The 24,899-nt window shown below is 38.6% G+C and overlaps 1 protein-coding gene across 5 annotated transcripts in view; it reads left to right on the top strand.

Moving 5' to 3' along the window:
• Positions 1-23: 23 nt before the first annotated feature.
• Positions 24-24,899, top strand: part of HLTF (helicase like transcription factor) — a 32,626-nt gene continuing 7,750 nt past the window's right edge. For 2 of the 5 annotated variants that reach the window (XM_055723244.1, XM_055723245.1), the window contains exons 1-20: positions 26-3,993; positions 5,289-5,499; positions 6,078-6,244; positions 6,706-6,839; positions 7,845-7,945; positions 8,693-8,767; positions 8,972-9,163; positions 9,298-9,393; positions 10,994-11,042; positions 12,503-12,590; positions 13,291-13,370; positions 14,311-14,388; positions 14,604-14,701; positions 16,036-16,179; positions 17,432-17,570; positions 18,316-18,451; positions 18,779-18,958; positions 19,399-19,520; positions 21,361-21,539; positions 24,583-24,711. In XM_055723244.1, coding sequence (XP_055579219.1) covers positions 3,788-3,993; positions 5,289-5,499; positions 6,078-6,244; positions 6,706-6,839; positions 7,845-7,945; positions 8,693-8,767; positions 8,972-9,163; positions 9,298-9,393; positions 10,994-11,042; positions 12,503-12,590; positions 13,291-13,370; positions 14,311-14,388; positions 14,604-14,701; positions 16,036-16,179; positions 17,432-17,570; positions 18,316-18,451; positions 18,779-18,958; positions 19,399-19,520; positions 21,361-21,539; positions 24,583-24,711 — 2,604 coding nt within the window. In that variant the 5' untranslated portion in view covers positions 26-3,787. Of the gene's footprint in view, positions 3,994-5,288; positions 5,500-6,077; positions 6,245-6,705; positions 6,840-7,844; positions 7,946-8,692; positions 8,768-8,971; positions 9,164-9,297; positions 9,394-10,993; positions 11,043-12,502; positions 12,591-13,290; positions 13,371-14,310; positions 14,389-14,603; positions 14,702-16,035; positions 16,180-17,431; positions 17,571-18,315; positions 18,452-18,778; positions 18,959-19,398; positions 19,521-21,360; positions 21,540-24,582; positions 24,712-24,899 lie in introns of all 5 variants that reach the window. The other 3 variants (XM_055723247.1, XM_055723242.1, XM_055723243.1) reach the window with 3 other exon arrangements.

The raw sequence follows: 24,899 nt of genomic DNA on the forward strand, positions 1-24,899 counted from the left end.
GCGTGCAAGCAAAGCAAGGAATTCATTCACTGCTTTCCATAGGCAGGCAGGTGCTCAGCCATCCCCAGGAAAGCAAGAGCTCCATCATCAAACTGCAGGGATTTACTAATTGTTGGGAGAAGGGTTCACCGGAGTCAAGAAGACACTCAATATGAGTTATGCATCTTGCTCAACTTTATTAGTTTCTAACACTACTTATATAGAATCGATACACATGCATATTCATAAAGCAAAAATATAATTGGTTATTAGTCTCTAAGCGCGCGCGGTTCTCACACCCCTAATTATCATGACTAAAATAAGCATTCTATCCATGTAGCTCATTGTGTTGTTATGCTTCAGCCTTGTAGTTTGTTACTCCCTATATTCCCATACTGCTCCCTATCTTTCTTGGCCCTGCACCTGCTTTCCCAGCAGCTGTAGCTTGCTACAGCCACGGCCTGTTGGCACAACATAATTACTTGGTCTCAGGATTCAAGAATAGCTCAAGGCTACCTTTCTTGTTAACTTCAGCACAATTCTGATTACAGGCCTATTCTAATACCAGGCCTGGATTGTGCAGATCTTCAGAGATTCTAAGGCCATGCTTCTGCAGCCATTCTTCTACGACTAATTTTCTTACATTTACTGGTATGTCACTGATGCGGACTTTTTGAGCACAGTTCCCTGCTGACAGAGGAAGCTATGCAACAGAATTGCTATTATAAATTATAAATTGATAACCTTTTATTTTGGTCTCATTTGTTCTGGAAGGGTTATCTAGAACCCAGCTATTCATGTTGGTATCTTTTCTATTTTTTTCTGGTCTGTATGTATTCTGGTATGTATGAGTATCCACAACAACCATCTGTGCTTGTGAACAATTTTGGTTGGGTTATAATCCTTTTCCTCTCTGTGGTTTGCTCTGTTATGTATAAAAGTCAATCATGCCCAATTTCTCAATCTTTGTCTTAGTATGTTAGGTAAGCCAAGCTCTCAGGCTTTTCATAAGTCACATTTTTTGTGCCTGTAACTGCCTAACTAAAGCTGATCAAACTTCATTCTCATGAACTTTGGTGTTTAGAATTCTGCACAAAGCTATGTTCCATGTTTCACTTGCAAAACTTCTGTGGGGCCATTAATTCTATTCTCTGCTGGAAATAGTTGTGCAGATATATGCTGAGATAACACTTAAATTTAACTCTATCTATTTACCACTAACTGATGTGACTCTGTTCAACTCTTCCTACTGTGCTTTTATACATCCCAAACTGCTTTATATACTCTTAGTTACAGAATTTCTTGTACATCTTTACTACTCTAGTCTGACAGGTCAGGAAGGTCTTGCACCTTGACTCTTCGTGGATATAAACCTTTATTAAAAGGCAGTTATTCCACTCATAATAGCAATGACTGGCACAGAAGAGAAAAAAAATAGGCCTATGCAGCATTGCCATCTAATGGTAATGACGGAAAAAATGCTGAGCGTCAAGGAGAGAAAGGCAAGGAGGCATCATTGTAGACCACTCCTTTCACTTTAGGAAACGAGTCTGAGAAAGTAAATTCTCCAAAATAGCGGCTGTAGTGTAGAGCCTCTAAGAGGGACTGTGTATTCAGCATTTTTCATCTATTCTTCAAGAGTCCCTTAGAAAAAAAATCTGAAAGGACTTGATAATGCCATTGCTGCCAGATGTTTTTGTCTGGAGATACTGAAGTCCTGATGCAGAAAATACAGACCATGTGAAAACATAGGATATAAGCTGCTATACCTAACCTTTTATAGGGTATGGTGTGTGCTGATCTTTGTGTCCTCAGCTGTATTAACCATATCAGATTGGAAAATAATCACACTAAAATATGCTATTTATAGATGACCAAATCTGTGTTTCTGGTGTCTTCAGGAGAAGATTACAAAAATCTCACAGGCTTTGTATGGAAGAAGAAAAATAATGAGAGGGGGTGGGGAGTATAAAGAAACAGTATGGGGATAGTAAACAGTATAAATGAGTAAAGAAAAGTATTTGTTTCTGGAAGGCTTTTGATACTTAAAATTGTTCCCGTTCAAACGTGTAGCAATCGTAAATATCCGTTATGTGTGAAAGAGAGAGAGCAGTGAACTGCAAGTCTTAGGACTGCAAAACATTCTCTGTTGTAGGTTTTCATGAACCTGTGGATGTTGGAATCTCAGTGTTGGACTACTTGCTAGGTCTCCTGGCTTGCTCAAGAGTAGGATTCCCTCCAGTCTGCCATATGCATTGCTTAAGAGTTAGGAACCAGTACAGTTTGCAAAGAGCTTCTTTTCGAAAATTACTGTGAATGACCTCAGTTTGTCACTTCTGGGTTTAATGAATGTGCAGATCCTTATGGGAGAATGTTTTATCGTAATTTTTCTCAGAAGCCTAATTATTAATAGTTTCCTAGAATCCTGTGTGATTATAATTTTCCTTGTAAAAATATAGCTTTAATTGTAAAAGCTATAGTAGAAGTTTTATTTCAGTATTTGTGACTTGCAAAATTTGCACTGACCAGAACAGGTACACGGACAGATTTTAAGCTCCCATCTTGAACCACTGCGTCTGTAGAGAATGTGTCAGTAATTTAATGAAAAACAGGGTCTTGCCTAGAAAACTACACTTCTGTTTGAAAGTTATCTGTAGACGGAAGTTCAAATTGGCTTCTAAAAGATATAAGAAGTCAGTTTTAAAACTATCTAGGAGTTATGGCAATATCTGTAGAAATGTAAAGTGGAGAAATGACCTGTTCACGTAGAAGAAAATTCTGTCAAAAATCAATCTAACAATTTGGGTTTTCTTTTACTGCCTTTGTCTCCGACAGTTAGTCTGGCAAGTCTATTATAAGCCAGTGAATTTATACAGCAGATACGTCAGATTGTAATGCTGGGACAGCTTGCTCTGATGATCATCTCTATCCTTGCCTGGCAAAGTTTTAGGGTTAAGTAATTGAAAAGCAGGGATTTGGTTTCCTTTTGTTGTGTTTTTTTCTTTTTTCTTTTTGTTTGTTGTTTGTTTTTTTTAATTAACCTGCACCTTTAGATAAAAAGGTATCATTTTCTTTCGTCTAGTATCCAGAATTATCTAGGAACTGGTAAGTCCCTTTGGCAAAACACTTCTTTCAATGGGTAACAGTGGCTGCCTCGGTGACTTTTCAGTTAATGGAGTGAAAGCATTCAGTTTATAGCAAAGGAAGCTTTTAAAACTTATTATTATTAATAGTAGGCCTATGAAGAAGAAAACATCTTATTTTCCTCATCTGTTGTTGGTTACAGCAAGTATGTGACTTAAATTATAGGTCATTTGGTTGCAGTTTTTGAGAAGCTGTAGGAAACTTGAGTGCTTTCACTTAAGTGACGTGAAAGTATTTGGCAAAAAAGGCTGTCCTGCAAAAGGCTTTTATTAAATGCTTAATAATTATCACTGACCTCGGCAGTGATGGATGAGTCCACATGTAGGTACTTCAGCGATTCTCAACAACATATAATTTCTGCTTGAGGTGGTGTACCACCCGCGTTACCTTGTTCAGCGTGCTAGACACTACTTCCCCAGTCAGGTTCTTCTGACGAGACACACTTCCCGGAAATGACCTCCGACACCCTCCCGCGCTGCCTTTTGCGCCTTCTTTCGCCTTCTTGGCGTCTTTGCAAGGTCGTAAACACGGCATTGTCTGTAACTTGCGGTTAACGGTTCTCTACCGCTCTAAACGGACTGTTTTAACGCTACCACTTGTCTGAGGAAGGCTGCGCGCGGTGCCGGCAGGGCCGGGAGCCCGCGGCGGGTCACTGCGGCGGAGGATGCTGCTGCCGGCCGGGGAGGGGCGAGGCAGAAGCGGTCTCTTCCTGGCGCCCCGCGTCTTCATTGGCCAGCGCCTACGGCGTCCCTGGCAGGGATTGGCATCGCCGGTGCGGGCTGCGGAGCACGGGTTCGCGGCCGGGAAGCGCTCGCTGCGCCTTGCGGGCCGCGGGGGCCCAGCTGCCGCCATGTCGCGGAGGCTGCTCAAGTGAGACGGTGGGGGGTGTGGCGGCGGCAGGCTCTGCATCGCGGCGGGTCCCGCCTGCGCTCGGCCGGCTCGCGGCGGGCCCCGCGGGCGGCGAGGTGCTGGCGGGCGGCGGGCCCAACTGGGGTGGTTGTCATAGAGACTCGGGGCCGCCGCCGTCCTGGCCTTGTCCTCGCCTCTGTGGGTGCCAAAGCTGTTCGCGCATGTGGCCTCTAGCAGGGCTCCCGGAGAGCTCTTCCGCGGGGCAGTACCAAAACGGCTTCTGGTGGGCCCCTCGGCAGTCGGCCCGGCGGGGCGCCTCTCGGGCGGCTGCCCTGTCCCGCCGGGGCGCGGGGCGGCGAGTGGGCCCTAGCTTCAGATATCACTCGCGAAGGAATCCAGAGCTTACTATGCCAAGCTTTGAGCAACTAGTCAATGGAAACTAATTATTTAATTGGCAGTACTCTCACATTAATCCAGCAAGACAGTAGGGTAGTTTTGGGATTCACCAAAGGACATGGTAATTATGTATCAGTTGAAACTCTATTGAGATTTTACTGTTAAAACAACTGCCAGTATGTCAATCTTCACTCCAGCATGGCCAGAGATGTTTCCATCTGCTAGTGTGCAATAATAACGTGGGTTACTGGGCACATGCCTTCACCAAACAGGAGCCTGGCCTAGGGAAGTTCGCATTAGAGATACATGGTGTCATTACCTGGGTTGGGCTGGAGTTACTGATTATCTCTGAAGTTCATTGTAACTACTAATAGCAGAGGTGAGGATGTGAAGTCAGGCTTAATAAACATGTAGGGAACAGCTTATTTTAGCCTTTCAACCTTTGTGGGCATAGGCAGGAAGTTACAGAGAGTTAATAATTTACAGAATATCTTTTTTTTTTAACTGTCTTCTTAGATGAGGAAAATTGGTCTTGAGAAAATACATTGAGTTTTTCTGTGCCAGCTATAATTTGAGGTATAACTACATCTGGAGAATTCTTATGGTTGTTGACAAATATAATCCTGTGAGGGAAGGTAGGGTGGAATGCACAAATACCATAGTTTAGTCCCTTAAGTTGTCAACTCTGCTGTAATTGGCTTAAACTAATTCATTTGGGGTTAAAAAATGGCAGACAAAGTTTTCTCCTAATGTAAAACTTCGTTTCAATGTTTCCAGGTAAATATTACCTGAATAAAATTGTAAAACTGCTGTTTATAGGTAGTCTTATATAAAGGGGTAAAATACATTACAAGGAAATAATAATTCAGTGATTATGATTATTATTGTTATTAAATATTTCACAATTTGCGTTTCTGCAGAGATTATGCAAGAGGAGGCTCTCAGTATAACATCTGCAGAGGAGAGAGAAAATATTCCCTTTCTTCCTCTTCGGACTTTTACTCCAGTCTTGGATTGGAAGACTTCCTCTCTGTAGGTGACACTTACGGAACAGAGGAGGACACAGACATGGCTATCCTTTATGGAACTTTGCGAGGAAGTGTTGTTGGGTTACGATACTACACGGGGATTGTAAGTGCATGATAAGTTATAAAGCAGGAGAAAAAGTTGTTGTCAACTTCAGAAAAAATACATTTAATTAAATTGCAAAAGTTCCTAGAACTTTTGACCACGTACAGTTTTAATAATCTGCCCTGCCTCCCCGCCGCTATATTCAGCATCCTTCATGGGTAATACTTAATGTAAAACTTTAAATCAAAATTAGATTGAAGTAGCAAGCTTTCAAATCTGGGTTACTTAATTGGTAGCTGCTCACCCACATAAGGCAAGTGACAGTGACTGAAAACAAGAAATTAGATAGGTCTTAGAACTCTTTACATTGACAAAAAGGGATGTCTATTCCCTTACAAAATGTGTTAGTTGAAGGTAGTTCTTGCTCTCAGGAATTGTTTTGCAATCGTTGACATCTGTCAGGTAGCCTTTCTGTAACACTTTAGGTATTTTGAATAAACACTAGGCAATTTGACTGATCAGAATGCTGTACTAAATTAAGCTTCACAATACTTAAGTAAATGGCACATTAAATATTTCTGCAAATAATTTGCAACTAAATGAATGTGTTTTGACATTTGTTTGTTTTACTTTGTTAGGTTAATAACAATGAAATGGTTGCACTTCAGAGGGAGCCCAATAATCCTTATGATAAAAATGCAGTGAAAGTAAATAATGTGAACGGAGACCAAGTAGGCCATATAAAAAAAGAACTAGCGGCAGCATTGGCAGGCATTATGGACAACAAACTAGCAGTAGTTGAAGGGTAAGTGTGAAGATTATGCTTTTGGTTCTATGAATATAAATAATGGAAACATTTTTTGTTGCTACGCTTGCAGATTCTGAGAACTATTTGTAAGTGTTCTCTTTTGACAGAAGTGACAGCTCTTAGTAATATGATTAAAGCTTCATGTTTTCAGACTCTTCTATTCTTCTGTTGAATTACTTGCGTATAGTTCATTCTTTCCCATTTAAGTTAAAATGTAGAGACGACAGTAAGACCAAATTCCTTAAAGATTGTAGTGGAACTCTTAGATTAACTGCATGTGGTGGTTTGTATAAAAGGTTTATGCAGTATGAGTACTAACACCTATCTGGAACCTTCTGGGTTTTGATGAAAATAAGCACTTTGGGACACTTTTTGCTGAATAAATAACAAGGCTTATTATAAAAAAATCAAGTGATTAGAAGATTACTGCTGTGTGGTGTTTTCCTGCCTTTTATCAGGGTTGTCCCTTATGGAGCAAAAAATGCCTTTACCATGCCTGTACAAATGAGCTTTTGGGGAAGAGAAGAAAACAAGGAAATAGTGCTAGATCAGCTGAAAAGGCACGGATTTAAATTGGCTCTCCCCCTGAAAGGTAAGTCTTGAAGTTTTGGGGTTTTTTCCTTTTTAAAATATTCAGATTCAAGTTGCCATTTTGCATGAAACATTTAAGGGCTTAATCCTTGTCATAATCTTGTCATTCACAAAGTGATTTTTTTAGTCATTTTTTTAGCTTAGTTGGGGAAAAATGCAGAGGCCACAGCTATTAATTTTAAACTGCATAAGAAGTATACTTTTGTGTCCTGTCTTTTATGTTACCTCCCACCAACTGGAGAATCATTTGAGCAACCTCAGAAATACAGTGTGAACTGTAAGTTCCCTAAATCTCTAATGATGCCCTGCATTTCTCGAGACGTGAAAAAAAGGGGTTTTTTTAACAAAACAGGTTAAATCCTTTCATAGGGTGAAGGTTTCAGAGACAGTGCTGCCTTTTAGGAGATCCTAAGATGTGTCTCTGACTAGTGAGGTGTGAGCAAATAAAGATGAGATGTCTCTGAACAAATAAGCTCAGCAGACCTGATGCTTTGCAGAACCAGCCTCACAAAAAAAGCATCTGTGCTCCTGGAACCAGGCTTTGTTGAAGCAGTGGTAGTTGGGTGTAAGGATGCATACAGAAATAAATGCTTGGCAAGGGATAGATCTGTTGTACACATAGCAAGATTTCAGCTTTTATCTTAGAGGTTCTATTGCACATAGTTGACAGAAGATGAGTTTGGAGTAAAAAAACATTTTGTGTAACCAGTCATCATGCTGTTACCAATTCAAATTTCATATAACACAACAATTTTTAAGAAACATGGTTGCCATCTCGAAGGATCCCAACCCATAGCTCATTGCCTGTGAGCCTTGCAAAGCTTTGTGGAAAGCCTTTGTGGCCCATTCAAAGTAAAGGATAAATCGAGGCTAAAAGACAAATGATGAAAGAGACTGTCTTATAGCCCACAATCTGGTCATCATGGCTACTCATGAGCCAGTGAAGGCTGAGATTGGGAAGTTGTTATACTGCTGTGTTTCAAAATACTGTCTTTTTAATGGCAAGTAGGTTCAGAATGTGGTTTTGGATCAAAGTGGATTTCTGGGAGAGCTGGTCCAAGTTACAATGCTCCGGTTCATGCTGCTGTGCAGTTGACGACTAACCAGGTTTGCATTTCATACTAAAAACACCTGGAAGTTGGAATTTTATTAGTGGGCACCTTTAACTTTTCCATTAATAAAAGAGTGCTTGTGAAGTTGAAGTCCCTTGCTTTTATTTTTTCCTTTCAAAATGACAGATTCACTTTGAAGTGATCTTCAACTTTTGAACTTTTTCATTTTTTTTATCTGTAAGCAGGTGGTTTAGCTGTGACAGCCTTGGGTCCTGTGTAATTTTGGGAGATTTGGATTGGTCAGTGATTTATTTTTTTTTATGTTGTTGTGGTGGTGTGTTTTCTTTTTTCTGTCCCAGTGCTTTACCAGATAACAAGTATGTTAAGTTCTCAAATGAAAGTAAAGTCAGACTTCCAGACTTTTATCTTCAGATTTGGCCCAGGGTGATATGTGAAGGCTTGGGTGGTGATTTGGTTTTGGTTTTGCTTTTTGTTTGCTCGTTCAAATTAGAGTGAAATAGTTACTTCAGTGAGTGTTGCACAAGGATGTGAATATATTTAGCCATCCCTTCTCAAGCCTCTGCTTGTATTGGCCTGTGTTTGTCTTGGAAAAACTGAACTTAATTTTTATATAGCAGTAGATAACAAACATATTCCAGTAAATCAAGTCTAAAGTTGTAGACCCATCTGTACTGATTACCATATGACAGGTAGTTGTGATTTAATAGGGTCATTGATTATTTAGCGAGGTTATTTTTAATTGCAATCATTTTAATTAATTTTTTTGTGTTCATTTATGCAGCTTAAAAGTGAATTTGACAAATTGTTTGAGGATCTGAAGGAAGATGATAAAACTTGTGAAATGGAAGGAGCAGAGGTATTTCTTAAGCTAGAAACCATTTTCTTTAAAAATACAAATACTTAAACATCTAGATGCATATTCAGCTTTGTCTGGGCACAAGGGATGCTTGAATTGAAAAAACTTCGGTAGATATAAAGGACTTTATTAAAAAAATCTTGCAAAAATGGAACATCATATTTAATATGAGAATAGTGTATAACGTCGCTCTTTAATTTGCAGGCTGTTGGCACGCCCTTGCTTCCCCACCAGAAGCAGGCTTTAGCCTGGATGGTTTCACGTGAGAACAGTAATGATTTGCCACCGTTTTGGGAAGAGAGAAGTAACTTCTATTACAATATACTTACAAATTTTGCAGAAAAGCAGCGACCTGAAAATGTTCTTGGAGGAATACTGGCTGATGATATGGGACTGGTAATAATACTTACCAAGCTTTAATGTTTTGGTGTTTGTTTTTTTTGTAAATAACATGTGTGTGGTTCTTGGTTGGTTGGTCATTTGGTTCATTTTAACCTGTGGAAAGTACGGGATTCTTTTCTGTTACACAGGGGAAAACGCTCACTACTATTGCATTGATTCTCACAAATTTTCAAGATGGCAAGCCTCTTCCTGTTGAAAAGATCACAAGTGATAAGTTTTATGAGGTGAGATGAAAGAAAAAGATTGTTTTAACAGAGTTAATAGAGTGGTTCATCAAAAAACCTGTGGCTAGTAACTTTCTTTATGGTGAACTTTCTGTACGTTTTGTAGAAAAATGTACTGTCCTGGTTTCAGCTGGGATAGAATTAATTTTCTTCTTAGTAGCTGATGCAGTCCTGTGGTTTGCATTTGGTGTGAGAACAATGTTGATAGGACACTGACGTTTTTAGTTGTTGCTGGGTGATATTTATACTAAATCAAGGATTTGTAGGTTCCTTGGGCCCTGCCAGTGAGAGGCTGGAGGGGCACGGGAAGCTGGAAGGGGACACAGCCAGGACAGCTGACCCAAACCAGCCAAAGAGGTATTCCATACCATGGGACGTCGTGCTGAGTGTATAAACTGGGGGAAGAAGGAGGAGGAAGGGAGGGACATTTGGCGTTATGGTGTTTGTCTTCCTGAGTAACCGTTACGCGTGATGGAGCCCTGCTTTCCTGGGGATGGCTGAGCACCTGCCTGCCTATGGAAAGCAGTGAATGAATTCCTTGCTTTGCTTTGCTTGTGTGTGCGGCTTTTGCTTTACCTATTAAATTGTTCTTCTCTCAACCCCTGAATTTTACATTCCTTTCCGATCTTCCTCCCCATCCCTCTGGGGGAGGGGGGGGTGAGTGAGCGGCTACATGGTGCTTGAGTGCCGGCCAGGTTAAACCATGACACTTACTCAAGTACACCAAATAAGAGGAAGAATGGGGTAGGTTAGTTGAAGGTAGGTGAACTGTGTTACTTCAGAGTATATAACTGAGCTGTAGACTCTGTTATCTTAGGAGTGTATACTTAGGTATACTCCCAAGGAAGAATTTATGAAGGCATAAAGTTATTATAAATTTCTCCTATAGGCAAATTGTGACTGCACAAATAGAAGTGGTGTTTTTTTCTGGGGGTGTGCATACATAGTCCCTGTGTGGTTTGAAGGAAGTGCCTGAAACAACCAAAATAGCAAGCAGAGCACCTTGGTATGAAGTACATAAATAAATCTCAGTTTGTATTGTTGCCAAATACTTGAAATGGAGAGGAGGGGAAACTGCAACTAGTGAACTAATACCAATGTGCAAGCTCTCCTTGTGTGGTGTAGTTCAAGTGCTTTTTGCTTTTGTAATGACATGATTTTCAAGATGATGAAATAAACTAAATAATGATAGGATTAAGTGATTTATTATATAAGTATTCCCTGACAGTATTAATGCTGGAGGTTTTGTTTCATTTTACCATTCTTGTTTAAATTTACCAAAACAATGCTGTGTGTTTGACCTCAGAATGTCAGCTGGGGAATGTTATTTGTCTGTTTTCTTTCTAGGGCAGCTGTGTAGACTGAGTTTCCTTCTGCCTCTTGACAGTTTCATTTGAACTCTGTATGTGGCTACTGAAAAAAAAGTATAGCTTTTTGTATAGATTTTTAAGCACTTTTAAGTGACTGTCTGACTTGCCACTGAACAAGTCTGTCATGTTTCAGAGCAGTAATTAATCACTGGTCAGATTTGTGTAATAATGTTATTGGCATTTTTTTCCAGTTACTACATTAAAGTACAAAAGTTTCCATTCCTCAATAGGTATCTGGTACTAACACCATGAACAACGTTGGACGCAGACTATGTAAAGGTAACAGCGAACTATGAAAAGTCCAGTAATATTTGTGTGATGGTTAATGTTATTCCCTGGGGTACTCTTAGTCTGTGTTCAGTGCTAGTCTTCACAAACTCTTGACAGTTTAAACTAAGTATCTCAGAGAAGAATTTGAAGCGTACCTTTATAAAGATGTTTCAGTTGACATATGAGAAGTTTAAGTGCCTTGTGAGAAAGCTACATCCTGCCAGGAAAGTTACTGCATCCAGGAAGTGGGATTCTGCGTTCATTGTGCTTGCCCTTTTCCTTCCTTGTAGGTAAAACAGGAGCACTTATGCTTCTGTTAGAATCTTGTTTAAACAGTAAACATTAGTAGTTAAATTGTAATTAGGTTTTGTATTAAGTTTTGGGATTTTTTTAAAATACTTTTAAGTAATGAGCAAATACCAAGCATTTAGAAGGATTTTTTCACACCTGCAGTTTTCAGGTTGTATCAGGGGAATTTACAGATGTATATGAAAAATTATACTTGCTGTTACTAAGTCTTGTAACTCATGCTCTTGAAAATGACCAAAGAAATGGATGGGGCTTGGAGTTTTCTTGCAGTAACTTTCCCTTGCTGTCCTCCCATGCAAGGAATTTTAATACAGATGGCCTGACTAATAGCACAAAAGACACGAAAGGGACTGATACAGGGAGAACACATTAGTATGAACTGCCTCTGGTGACAGTTATTATTATTAGTACTCTGAAAGGGAGAAAATGCAGACTTTCATGGGGGTCAGTATGAGTGTCACCAGAAAAGCTGAAATGCCTAGCAGCATCCAAGATTTTTGTATTATTATTTTTTTTCCCAGTGTCAAGCATTTTCTTTCTGCGTCAAGCAAACTCTGCAAGTGCTGTTGCTTTCAGTTTTGATATCTGTTGTACTAATTTGTTTTCTTTTTCGCATTTGCCTCTGATATGCTATTATTGGCAGAGCACAGAGGTGATGTTTTGTTCACTACTTGATAGAAGACCTTAACAAAACCCAACAAAACTGTCCCCCATGACTCCCCCAGCCCTCCATCTGTGATGTTACCACATTTTTTCTGTTAATGTTGCTGTTACTATTTTTAGTTTATGCAGAAATCATTAATAAGTAAGGTTTGACTTGTAAAAAAAACCCAACCCTTTACCATTTAGCATTATTTAAAACTAATTTATAGAACTTTACCCTTACTGTTAACAGTACAATGCTTACATCAGTTTTTCTTCTTTTCCTGACAGTTTGGTTTTGACTACCTGCAGTCTCAGTACACATTTTATGACTTTGTAAATATTCAGGATTGTTTTAAGAGTATTTTCATTTGTGGCTGCAGTATCAGTAGTACTTGTCCTATGCAGAACTAAAGTTGTTGTAAAGAAGGTTTGTACGTGATCAAATTGCCCATGTTCAATAACCAAGTTGAAGACAATGCATGTTTTTCATAAATACTGATTTCTTCTTTATGAAGACTCTAGCAATGTGATGGAGCCTGGAGTTTCTAAAGTAAAGAAGCTTGAAACTACTCTGTTGGAATACTCAAGTTGTCTTCCAAAAAGGTAGATAGCTGGAATAGTCTTTTTTGTATGGTTGGTTTGCTACATAGATTTTGAGTAAAAATAATGGCATTTGGTTATGATTAACCATAGCCTAAAAAGTGTTCCTGCTCTCTTCTCACCTTTCAGTATGCTATACTTCTGCTTAGATTTATCATGTGTTCTCTATCTGTGTTGCACTTTGGAATATATTGAAAAAGCATTGACTTATTCTATGTTGCTTGCGTGACTACATTCTTAGGTGTCCCCTTCAGTAGTAAAGGTGTCTAGTACCATCTGTGTGGCATCTAAGAACCTGGCTGTGAAGTAATCTTTATTGTAGTAGCAGCTGGGTTTTGAAGTGGTTAAGAAATACTTTGCAGCCATGCTTTGGACAGACAGCTTTGAGCTGTTGAAGTTGTGAAGCTTACTAATGTGTTTGAACCTTTTCAGTACACACTAGCCGCCTCTTATAATTGGTGTGAACTTCAGTGATAATCTGTACCAAGTTTTATGAGTTGTCATTCACCCTGCATCTCTGTGTTCCGTGTTTTCCCTTTCTCTAACCCTTCTAAGGAGAAGATTTTCAAATCACAGTAGTATCTTATTTGCAATATGAAGTTTATTTGCTTTATGCTATTGAGATTTAATATGTAAATTCAAGCAGTGATGTTGTTGTGCATTGCTTTTGTTTTGTTTTTTTTTCTTAATGATAATATCTTAGAGATAAAGCCAAGAAACGCAGATATTCAGGAAGCAGTGACTTGGGAGAGTCCGAAGAATGGCTACTGCAACAAACAGAAAGTAAGCTGCAAGGAATATTTTTTTATTATTATTATTTGGTTACTGTGACACCTGGTGTCTTCCTTTCTGAAGCCAAACTGGAAAGAATTTCTAATTAACTGGAAAAGTAATTAACTAAATTCCTTGGGGTTTTATTGTTGGTGGTTTGAGGTTTTGGGGTTTTTTTGTTTGTCTGTTTGGTTTTTTTGGGTTTTTTTGTTTTTTTTATTGAACCAAAACTGTAAGCAGAAAACTTTAGAAATTACTGAATGGAAAAGCAGTATTTTAGGTGTTAGTGTTTGTGGTTTGTTTCCTTAGCAGAATGAGTGGTGGTGTAACAAGCTATGAGCAGGTCAAATGGATGGTGAAAAACAGAATTGCTAAGTTTTTTAGAATTTGACATAGACTTGTTGTCAGGACACTAGGGTTGGAAAAACAAATTCAAAAAAACAAGTCCATCTTTTGTGGTAAATACCTGAAATGTGATCGTGAAGAGGCAAGAATGCACGTCACTTACTGAACTAAGTATTTTGCATGGGAAAAAAATGAAGGGCTACAGGTACTCCGGAGTAAGCAGTTTTTAGGTTTAAAGTACTTGGCATGAAACCGGTGCTAAACTTTTTTTTTTAAATGACTGGTAAACTACATTCCTCTGAAGATTCATAACCTGCAATAGATGTATAAGATACTATATTTCTGCACACATGCCTGTCAGAGTTCAAGGAGTGTCTGGACAATTCTTCTAGCCATCTGGTTTAGTTTTAGGTAGTCCTGTGAGGAGCAGGGAGTTGGCCCTGATGCTCCTTATGGGTCCCTTCCAGCTTGATATACTCTACATTATTGTATTGGAGAGCAGAAGTAATCTGGTTAACAGGTTTGACTTCTATGAAACGTCATAAAAATAAATGCACACACATATTCTGCATGGTGTGAAAAATCTGTTTTGTCTGGCTTTTTGCAGCAACTTCCTGTGTTATCCAAGAAGACACAGGCCTTCTACCTTCATCTACTTGTTTAAAAAGACAAACAAAGAGAAAAGGTAATGAAGGGTTAAACAGGTAATATTAATTTCGGAGTTTTTTGAAGTTGAAGCATTATACGTATTTGACTTAAGCTGAAATCTTTGTAAATTGCTTTGATGCTGTGCAGGTGAAGAAGTTCAGAAAGGACTTCAGGGAACCACAAGTTTCTTAAGCTTCTACTTTGCTTTGAAGTGAACTGTTACGCCACTAAATATGACTTCTGTTTTCTCAGGTATCGCTAGCTTTCAGTCAGTTAAGAAGAAATACTCTGATGATGGCCCCAGAGCAACACTGATCGTATGCCCGCTGTCTGTTTTAAGCAGTTGGATTGTAAGTGCTAAGCTGCTTTAGTGTGTAAATGTGATACATGTTGATTATTATGATGCTGTAGAAATAGTATTCCCTGTAGTCTGTCATGGTAGTAAAAGGCCTTTTTCATGAAACAAAGCTGTTTTCACAAGGGAGGGTAATTTGATAGACCTTTAGAAACTGGAGTAGTATTATAATGAGAACGTGGTTCCATGAGCAGTGAGTTCACCACTGTCAGATGGAGTGAGTTCACTTTCCATTCCCAGCTTTTGACTAAGCAGATTTGGCACTTTCGGAACTTGTGTGATTTAACTGTTTTTAAACCATTTGAGGAAGGTGGAGGAGACAGGTCCTTCTTACTGCATGCTCAGATTAAAATACTGTACTCTAGTGATAATGCATGTGACATTGCATTTACTAGAGGTGTTCAGTGTTTTGGCAATCCTGTTGGTGATTTGTGGGAGTAGGTCTGCTAGGGTGAACAGACTGAAGGGCCCTTCTAGCTCTGTCTCTGCATTAGTTAAATTTGTTTGGTTTTAATGACACTTTGAATACAAATGTTAAGGGGATATCTTTAACTTTCAAGGTGTGTTTTATTTGGAAGTTTTTGCTGTCTTGTGGTTAGAATATTAGAAAGAAAAGGAAACAATCTTAGACTGTTGGTAAAACATTATAATCGTATAACTGGGAAACTTCAAATGGTGTTAAAAAAAAGTACTTTATCAATTCAAAACCAAATTAAGTATGTAAAAAAAAAATTGAGCCTGGTGCTTCAGAAATCAAATTGTTGATTTATTTATTTTTTTTTTAATCTCAACAGCTGTTGAGATTACTGTATGCTGAGTGCTTCGCAGAACAAATGTGGGGAATATAAACACTGGTTTTAAAATTAATACTTTGATAATTGTCATGTCATTTATGTTAAAACTTAGGTAGTTAGCCCAGTAAGGGGAAGAAGCTGTGAATAAACAATGAAAGAATAAACAAAGAGGAGATGAACGTAGAAAGTGAAAAAACAAAAGCTCTTCCATTATAGTTTGGGAGGAACAATGAATTTTGAAGTGCATATACCATCCAGATGTGAATTAATACTGTGCAAGAAGTAGAGCTAGAGTCATCAGAATGTGATACTGTGTCTGTTACTAATGACTGAGGTGACTGCTTCTGGTCCCTCTTCTCACCTGGCTGGAGAGGTAAAAAGAAACCCCAATTCAAATTGCTTTTGTTGTGTAAGTGGATGTAGAATGTCACAGAGCTAGAGGAAGTGGTTTTTAGTTAAGGCAATTTACAGGAACGTTATTCTGACAACCATGTAACACTACCTTTTGGATGACTTTTGACAACTTTTCTTTTAGGACGAATTTGAACAACATATCCATCAAGATTTTCATGTAAATATTTATGTTCATTATGGTTCTGACCGTAGCAAAGACCCATCAGTTCTTTCAGAACAAGACATTGTACTGACAACATATAACACCTTAGCTACTGATTATGGAGTAAGTAAATTATACTGTTCAAGACTCCCGGTGTTTGGGCTAATGATGACAGTATATTCAAGTGCTGTTCTGGTAGGCAATAAAAAGGTTATAGCTGTAGTTTTGCTTTACACGCTTTCTTACAGGTTCACTGTGGTAACAAAGGGAGTTTTTTATTGAGAAAATTTCTCCCGTAGAGAAAATTATTTGGCTGCCATTATGACAGCTTAAGGAAGAACCTTTTAAGGATAGAAGAGGATGGCAAGTATGTAAATCTCCCCAAATCTCAGTGGCATGAGGCTCCCATTTCTGCCTTGCCCTAGCTAATTCAAAGAATGTGTTGTATATAAAACCACAATTCCATAGTTCTTGTTGCATGTGGGCTGCAACCAAGTGGCTCATTGCATGAGATGTATTTGTGAAGTGATGTTTCCATAGAAAGTCCAGCCATTTTAAAAGCCTGAAGATAAATCTTTAAATACAGTATAAACTTCTAATATGCTCTCTTATCCATTTTCCATATCTCTTGTCTTTGAAGCCTTTCTTCTTTTCAAGCTTAGCTTATTTTTGCTGTAGTTCAGTCCTCATACTCAAGTATGAGAAGACTAGTAATATAAGGAGGACATGGACCTGTTGGAGCAAGTCCAGAGGAGGGGCATGAAGATGATCAGAGGGCTGGAGCACCTCTCCTATGTAGACAGGTTGAGAGGGTTGGGGTTGTTCACCTGGAGAAGTCTCTGGGGAGACCTTAGAGCAGCTTTTCAGTACTTAAAGGGGGCTTGAAAGAGAGATGGGGACAGAGTTTTTGTTAGGGTCTGTGGCAATAGGACAAGGGCTAATGGTTTTGAACTAAAGAAGGTACATTTAGATTAGATATAAGGAAGAAATTCTTTGTCTGAGGGTGGGAGGCGCTGGCCCAGGCTGCCCAGAGCAGCTGTGGGTGCCCTGTCCCTGGCAATGCTCAAGGCCAGGCTGGAAGGGGCTGGGAGCAGCCTGGGCTGGTGGGAGGTGGCCCTGCCCAGGGCAGGTGATTGAAACCAGATGACCTTTAAGGTCCCTTCCAACCCAAACATTTTTGTGATTTTCCAGGAATAATGAAATCTAAAAGAAGGAATGCCTTATTCTTAGTTGTATTCTTCTGTGCTGATAAATAAATAAGATGTGAATAAATACTATCCATTATTAGTTGTGGCATTGTTAATAGCTTACTTAATCCAAATTGCATAAAAGTATTTTAATTTGAGTCAAAGGTTTAAAAATCACTGTGTTTCAGATCAGAGGTGACAGCCCTTTACACAAAGTCAAGTGGCTGAGAATTGTGTTGGATGAGGGGCACACTATACGAAATCCAAATGCTCAGCAGACTAAAGCTGCCTTAAATCTGGAGGCACACAGAAGATGGGTACTTACAGGTAAAAAATTTGACACCAGAGGATATGCAGTGCATATCGTCTTAGTATAATGCCATCTTGTGTTTCCCACTTGGTGTTTCCACTTCGGCTTTTTCTGGGAGATAGTTAATGTCTTGCCTGCATCAGATGCATTTGGAATGTTTTTAAACTTGTCTTTGAGCAGTGATGAAGGGTTTTTTTTCCCCTTTAGTTGTTTCTTATTTTGTTTTCTTGAGTGATTTTTTTGTTGGTTTTTTTTTTTTTATTCAGTTCGTAGACACAAATTTTAAAATAAGTTTTGATACACAGGTTTGGTGGAAGTGCAAGTAAAAAGGGACCTGCCTATGAACTGGCATGTTATGTCTGGTTGGAAGCTCACACTCTTACATACTTATCCGAACCTCAGCAGCTTTTTGAAATATAATAGTCATCCTAAAAACTGCCAGGAACCTTGCAAGTATATGATCCTTAACTGTAATTTAAAGATGATCATGATGTAACCACTGCTGGTGAAGCTGAAATGGAAGGATTAATATCCAAGACTTCCTGGCACTGAGAGCTGCAGTTTTCTCATATATTTAAATGTTTTGTAATATTTTAATTTAAAAAATTATCTATATTATACTTAATGATACGTTAATCTACTTCTGAGAGACCTTGTCCATTGCGTATGGTTTGGAGAAAGCACAGAACTTTACCTTTGACTAAAAAATTGTATTTTTTTGTTTCTTTGAGGTTTTACAGTCTTTGTTTGTTTTCTGTTTAGGCACTCCTATCCAGAATTCTGTAAAGGATTTGTGGTCTCTTATTTCCTTCTTAAAACTGAAACCTTTCACTGATCGAGAGTGGTGGCACAGAACAATTCAACGTCCAGTCACAATGGGAGCTCCAGGAGGACTTGGGTATGGAGTGCTCCCAGAGTGTCTGTAAACAAGTATGACTGGCAGTGATTGGGCAGCGTGACAAATCAGTGTTTCACATATAAAATTGAAATGCTTGTGTCATCAGTGCTTATCTCAATTTTTTACTTCAAATTAATAAATATTAAATAATTAAAATTATTTAATGTTTCTGATTGATAAATTATATTGTACTACTGTGCACGGATTTTATATAGAACATGTATTTATGCAATGAAGTGCGGAGGGCGGGGGGCAGGGGGCAGGGCAGCCAACAACAAACCAACCCAACCCCAGCTGGGTAATATGTTTTCTGTATATATATTTTAGGCGTTTGCAGTCTCTGATTAGGACTATTACCCTTAGAAGAACTAAAACAAGTAAAGTTAATGGAAAACCCATTTTGGAGTTACCGGAACGTAGAGTACTTATTCAATATGTTACGCTGACAGAGGAAGAGAGACAAATTTATCAGTCTGTGAAGAAGGAAGGCAAAGCTGCTATTAGCGGGTGAGTAGAAGCCTTTCTTAATCCTGAAGGCTGAAGTTTCATACAAAAAACTTGTGTTTTGGAAGTTTTGATTATGTTAGCTTGAGTAGCCAGGCATGTCAGTTTGTATACTGTTAGCTCATAATTGCAGATTAGCATAGCATTTCTTCAGTTCTGAAGAGTGGAGTAGAGACTACTGTAGAACTATATATTAGAAGTTCTGCCTTACGAGAAACACAAAGGGATACCAGATATATAAAGAACGGCCTTAATTTTTGTCACCACGTTAGCATTTCTTCTACTGGTATAATTTTGTACCTTGTTTCAGAAAAGTATTTGAGAAAATATATTTGGACAGGAAAGTGAAAAATCAGAACATCATTCAAACAGCTAAACTTGAACACTTGATGTCATCTGTTACTTCAGGGTGTAGTGTTTCACACTATCAAACTCTTTTTCAGATTTTTCAGTGAAGGGACTGTACTAACTCACTATGCTGACATCCTTGGTGTCCTGCTCAGATTGAGGCAGCTTTGTTGTCATCCTCGTCTTTGTATAAATACATCTTCTAGTTTTTCAGCTGGTGAGTGAATGCTTTTGGTTTCTGTGTTTCCAAAAACAGGACTTGCACTTTGTATTCAAGAACAGAAACAAGTTTGTGTTTTCCAAGCTTTCTAGCTTCCACTTCCCTCTTTTCAGTTTGGATTATTGAACTTTTAGCTTTGTTACCTTGTGGGGTTTTTTTGTACCAAAATATATTTGAATATGTTTGAGAAGTGGATAATTGAGCACATACTCAAATAAGAATAAAAGCGATCACATACTCAAATAAGAATAAAAGCGATGAAGTATGAGTAGTTATGAAAGCTAGAAGTAGGAGTTAATAAGCTTTGACAACCCATACAGAAATGACCAAAAGAGGACCTCAGCAGAGCCAAAATCAAGAAGCTTGTTAAAAAGCAGTGTATCTGTTGTTGTAATAATTTGCGGAAGTGCTTTTACAGCAAATCTTTTTCTTTGCCTCAGGAGACAAGATGTAGAGGAGCTTTGGGGAATGGCTGGAAATTGGTAGCCATGTCAGCAGAACCATTGCCTCTTCAGCAGAATAGGGACCTGTTGACTTTGTTATGGCTGTAAGGGAGGGTGGACACAGAGGACTGAAAGGAGGGTGAAATTTTATTTTTGACAAGCCAGAACTGTACAGCCACATAGTGTTAAAAATTATATGCATTTCTTTCAGAAGAAAGTATAGTCTGTTTGAAATACTCTAAACTTGAGAATTCTCAAATTGAATATTTTGAAAAATCCTATTTTGAGATGCCATTGGTATAGGTGTGACTTTTCAGGAAACTGAAAGATGGATAAGATATGGTCAGAACCTTTTTTAGAAGATATTCATTTATTTTCCTGAAAAATACAGGATGGAGAAATGATTGGATAGTCGTTCAGTAGTTATTTAGAAATTAATTAGTAACTAGTAAGTATGTCTTTAATTTCTTTACTTAAAAAATAAAGCAATCTTAACTATAAATAGTGTCATCTCTGTAGTGTTACTACTGAACAGCTGTTATATGAAAATTGCTTGTTCCCATTAGGCATTGTGCCGCACATGTGTATTAAAGGAGAAATCCACACAGACGTGGGTACCACTGGGCTTGCTTCAATCACAACTCAGAGCCGGGCCACCACCCCAGTGAGTGGCAGAGAACCATGCAGCTCAGCTTATATACGCTTATCAAACCATTAGTCAACGTCTGAAGTTTTTAGGAGTTTCCTTTGGTCCTGTCAGTTCTGCGAATCCATCACCTGACTCTGTCCCAGGTGATTCATCTCCTCTCTTCCAGCTCTGCCTCAGTTCCAGGCTCCTCCTCGGATCTTGATCTTCTTTCTGCCAGCTTTAACTCACATACTCCTTCAAGCACGCTTAGTCTTTGAACAAGCAGTTCCTATTCACATCTACTAATTTTTCTAGAAACACCTGTGTTTCTGAGAGCAGCTATGTACACAAATTGATCATCTGTTGTTCTCCCACGGACTAACTGGACTGGGTTTTAAACCAGCCTTGGATTAAGGCTACGCTAGGGACGAGGCCTGGTTCTGCCACTTAGCAGCTTCAGCACTTTAAATTTCTTAATTCAAAATACATTTTCTTTAACAGTGTACTTATCACTGAGTATGTAGTCAAGATTCTTTGAGTTCTAATTACCATCTTTCCAAGTAAGATTATTCTTAATAAGCGTTGAAATACTACAGAAAATTCTGACCTACTATTTGGCAGGTTGTTTCTTTATACATTGTAGGCTATGTCCTCATTGTGTATAAGCTGTCCTAATCGCATTTTGAACAATGGAACTCTCATGTGTGTCAGCTCAGAGTGTTTCCCGTATGGAAATCTGTTTTTAAGTTCCTTTCTCTATTTGCAGATAATAAAATTCCTGAAGAACTGCATGAGACATTAGTGAGGAAAATGAAGTTGGTTCTGAGCTCTGGTTCAGATGAAGAATGTGCAGTTTGCTTGGAATCGCTGACTCTTCCTGTGATAACACACTGTGCGCATGTGTTCTGTAAACCATGTATTTTTGAAGTCATCAGAAGAGAACAGGTTGGTTGTTCTATGGTTACATTTAATTATAACAGGTATTCAAAAACAACGAACTGGTATCACTAGAAGGCCACCTAGCTATGTTCTTTTACACTGTTCACCATTTATGATTTAAACCTTGTTATCAGCTGGGCTATAAATGCTATTGGCCTGAAGTGAAACTGTGGAGAGAGTAGCTGTCAAACTGAACATGTTAAGGTTCATCAGTATTTTCAAAGGCCTCTTCCCTAGTTCTCACCTTACTTCGTCCCTACGGTAAAAGTGTGGCATTCAGTGCAGCATTGTATACCTACATACGGCTGGATGCCCCTTCACTGCTTGTATGTGATGTGATGCGTGTATATATTGTTGTGCTTAAAAGAGATCAAAGCTGTGTACTGGAGGTTGACTCTTGAACTAAAATCATGTTAACTTATTCCAAGCTGATAACCTTCTACGGTGAAATAGCTGCTCCGCTAGAGGGCCATCTTTATGGCCCTTTGTCTGGACTCTCCAGAATAAACTTGAGGAAATCTTTAGATTTTTTAAAAAAACATAGTCTTTTTTTTTTTTTTTTTCATGTGCATGTCTAAGCTATACTTTTCCTTCTTGTTTGCCCTTTCCTTTCTATGGTAATCTGAAAGTGTGGTAGGCTAACCAGCTGTATCCAGTGCTGCTGCACTTTCACTCTGGAATTGTTCTGCCTCCTCAGCCACAATTGAGCAGCAAGTAGCTAAACCTAGGTGGTGTTATTAATAGGAGGCAGCAAGGGACAAACTAGTTCCTGCTTGTGCATAGTCAGTCAACCTAACAAGGCAAAGGTAGGAAGCGTTGTCTGTCTGGCATGTAGATCGACTTTGTTTCATTGCCAGACACACAAGGTTCTGATGCAGATATCCCAGTCCAGAGTTTGTGCAAATTTTGAGGGGAAACTAGTGATGTGAAATTACTCTTTGAGGAAAGAGTGCTTGCAGAGGCCTTTTTCCAGTGCAGAGGTTCTTGATGTGTCTATAGCAGAGTCCATGTCCCTGCTCAACCTTCAGGTGTTTTTAGGCATGCAGAGAAATAAATCGGGTATCACATGATGGGACCTGTGTTGCTTGACTGTACACTCAGATGATCTGCTATGCTTTGCCTAGAAAGGACCTTGGAATCTGCAGAATTAGGGCCTTTGTCCAATCCCACATTGTTCCATAGACTGTTTTCATGGTAGTAAAGTCTCAACAGAGGCGGGTGTAGATTCTGCTCTTTTGAAGTTGAACTGTTGTGAGTTTCCAAAGCAGTGAGTGAGCAAGCCTTTCTTACATTCAGAATTATTCCTGATTTAAATCAATTCCTAAGGAAGGTTTTGCAGGTTCCAGCCAAAACACCGACAGACATCTACAGCTTGGGTTCAAACAGGATTCTTCCAGACAAGACGTCTGTGGTTTTCATTATTAATACAAGTGAGAGCATTAAGCCATCGGTGAGGAATGGGATGTGAAGCTGCCAACACAAAACTGCTGAGTGAAAAGTTTGGCCTTTCATGGTATTACAAGCTTGGAGACCATTTTATCTTTCTAATGTTAACCTGAAAGGTTTTACTGAAATTGGAAAAACTTCTTAGTAGTTAACAGCTTGAGAATTAACACCAGCTTTGTTTCAGTCTTTCACTGAGGCTAGCTTCATAGTTATGCAAGTAAGTAAAGGTCCCATGCAGAAGTCACAATAAAACTATAAAATCTCTACAGTACTTTAATGTCTTTGTGTATTAACTGCGTTCTTGTAAAAGCTTGTCAGATATGCATGAAAACTTTTTTTTTTTTCCATCTAGCTGTTGACTGTAAGACACGTTTTGTCACTTTCATATGCTTTCACAGCAAGTCTTCAGTATCTGTGTTGGTATTGTTCAGCTGTGGTTTGGATTTTCTGTTGTTTTTAATTACAGTACTAAATTGAAGAAAAGATGCAGAAAGATGTGAGCCTTTTATTGTATTTTTTTTTAAAGTCTTTATGAGCACTGTTAGGAATTTTTTTTCCAGAAAACTTTTTCAGATTTATTAGAATTACTTTATTGTCTCTCATCTCTAAAGGATTTTTGGATTGCTACCAAATCAGGAATAGAAATAAATTTTTTTTACAGTTTATTTGTAACTATGTTTTGGAGACTTATTATAGATTTGTTTGTGTTGAGGTTCTGTCTCTTGAAAGGGTATCTTTAGTGCTGCAGCAAATTTGTGTATGCAGACCATGACTGCCAGCCTTTTTAATTGGCCAGAAGTTCATTCCAGATTAGCAGCCCCCAGTATTCACATGCTTTGTGAGATCTGGTTTGCAGCCTGTCTAACGATGCCTTGGTTCTGTGGCCAGATTGCTATATAAACAGAGTTAGCTAATTTTAAAGGATTGCTCTGTTAGGCAGAATTTTTTCATGTCTGTCATTTTTGCTTCATGAAGTTGTACATTTGTATAGTGCACGCAGTCTTTTGTTACATTTTGTGAGTAGTTCTATGGAAGTGCTATTGTATAAATGCTAAACTTTGCCTTATCTAGAGTACGCTTCAGAGAAAAAACCTTTTGGTGTTAAGTTATGTCTCATTTCTCATGTCTGTGGGGGGAAAAAGAGAAGATACCCTGTGTCTGGCCCTGACAAAGCATATTTCATCAGACTGCTATTATTTCTGTGCAGGCTTTGAAGAAAAAGGGTAAAAGGTCATTCTTTGTTTGTAACTAAGAAGATCTTGTCTCTGAATGTTTATTTTTCTGATTTTTAAATAGTCTTCTCCCCATAGCCCAAGTATTTGCTTGCTTTTGAATCTTGAACTGCTCATTTCCAGTATAAATATGCTCAGAAAGAAGACTACTTTTAAGGAAGGCAGAGTGTTTTTAAAACCTGTAGCATTTATGTGATCTTAATGTTCTCCCAAATAAAATAGTTCAGTCGTTATGTCAGAAATGACAAAGGCAGTGTGTTAGAAGAATATAATAATTTCCTAAAAGGTGCTTTGTAAAGGTGAACTTCAGTACCTGCTACAAGTAATTTGGCCTAATATGTTTCTCTAATGTTATTTGGGCTTTTTTGTAGCCAAATGCCAAATGCCCGTTCTGTAGGAATGAGCTTCGAGTGGAGCACTTGGTGGAATGTCCCCTAGAAGAGGAAATAGACTCCAGTAATCGAAAGAAGTTGGATCAAGAGTGGATATCCAGTTCAAAGGTGCATTTTGTTGTGTTTTAACATGGCGTTCATGATGGTTTTGTAGAGCAGTCTCTAGAATTTTTATGTAAATATGCTGAACATACTTTACATATGCATAACATACTTTAAATTATTATTTAAGGTCTGTACAGCATGTCTAGCCAGCATAGGAGAAAAGGCGTAATAAACTCATCACAGACAAATTT

The sequence above is a fragment of the Falco cherrug genome, chromosome 11 (assembly GCF_023634085.1).
Source record: "Falco cherrug isolate bFalChe1 chromosome 11, bFalChe1.pri, whole genome shotgun sequence".
Classification (NCBI taxonomy): Eukaryota; Metazoa; Chordata; class Aves; order Falconiformes; family Falconidae; genus Falco; species Falco cherrug.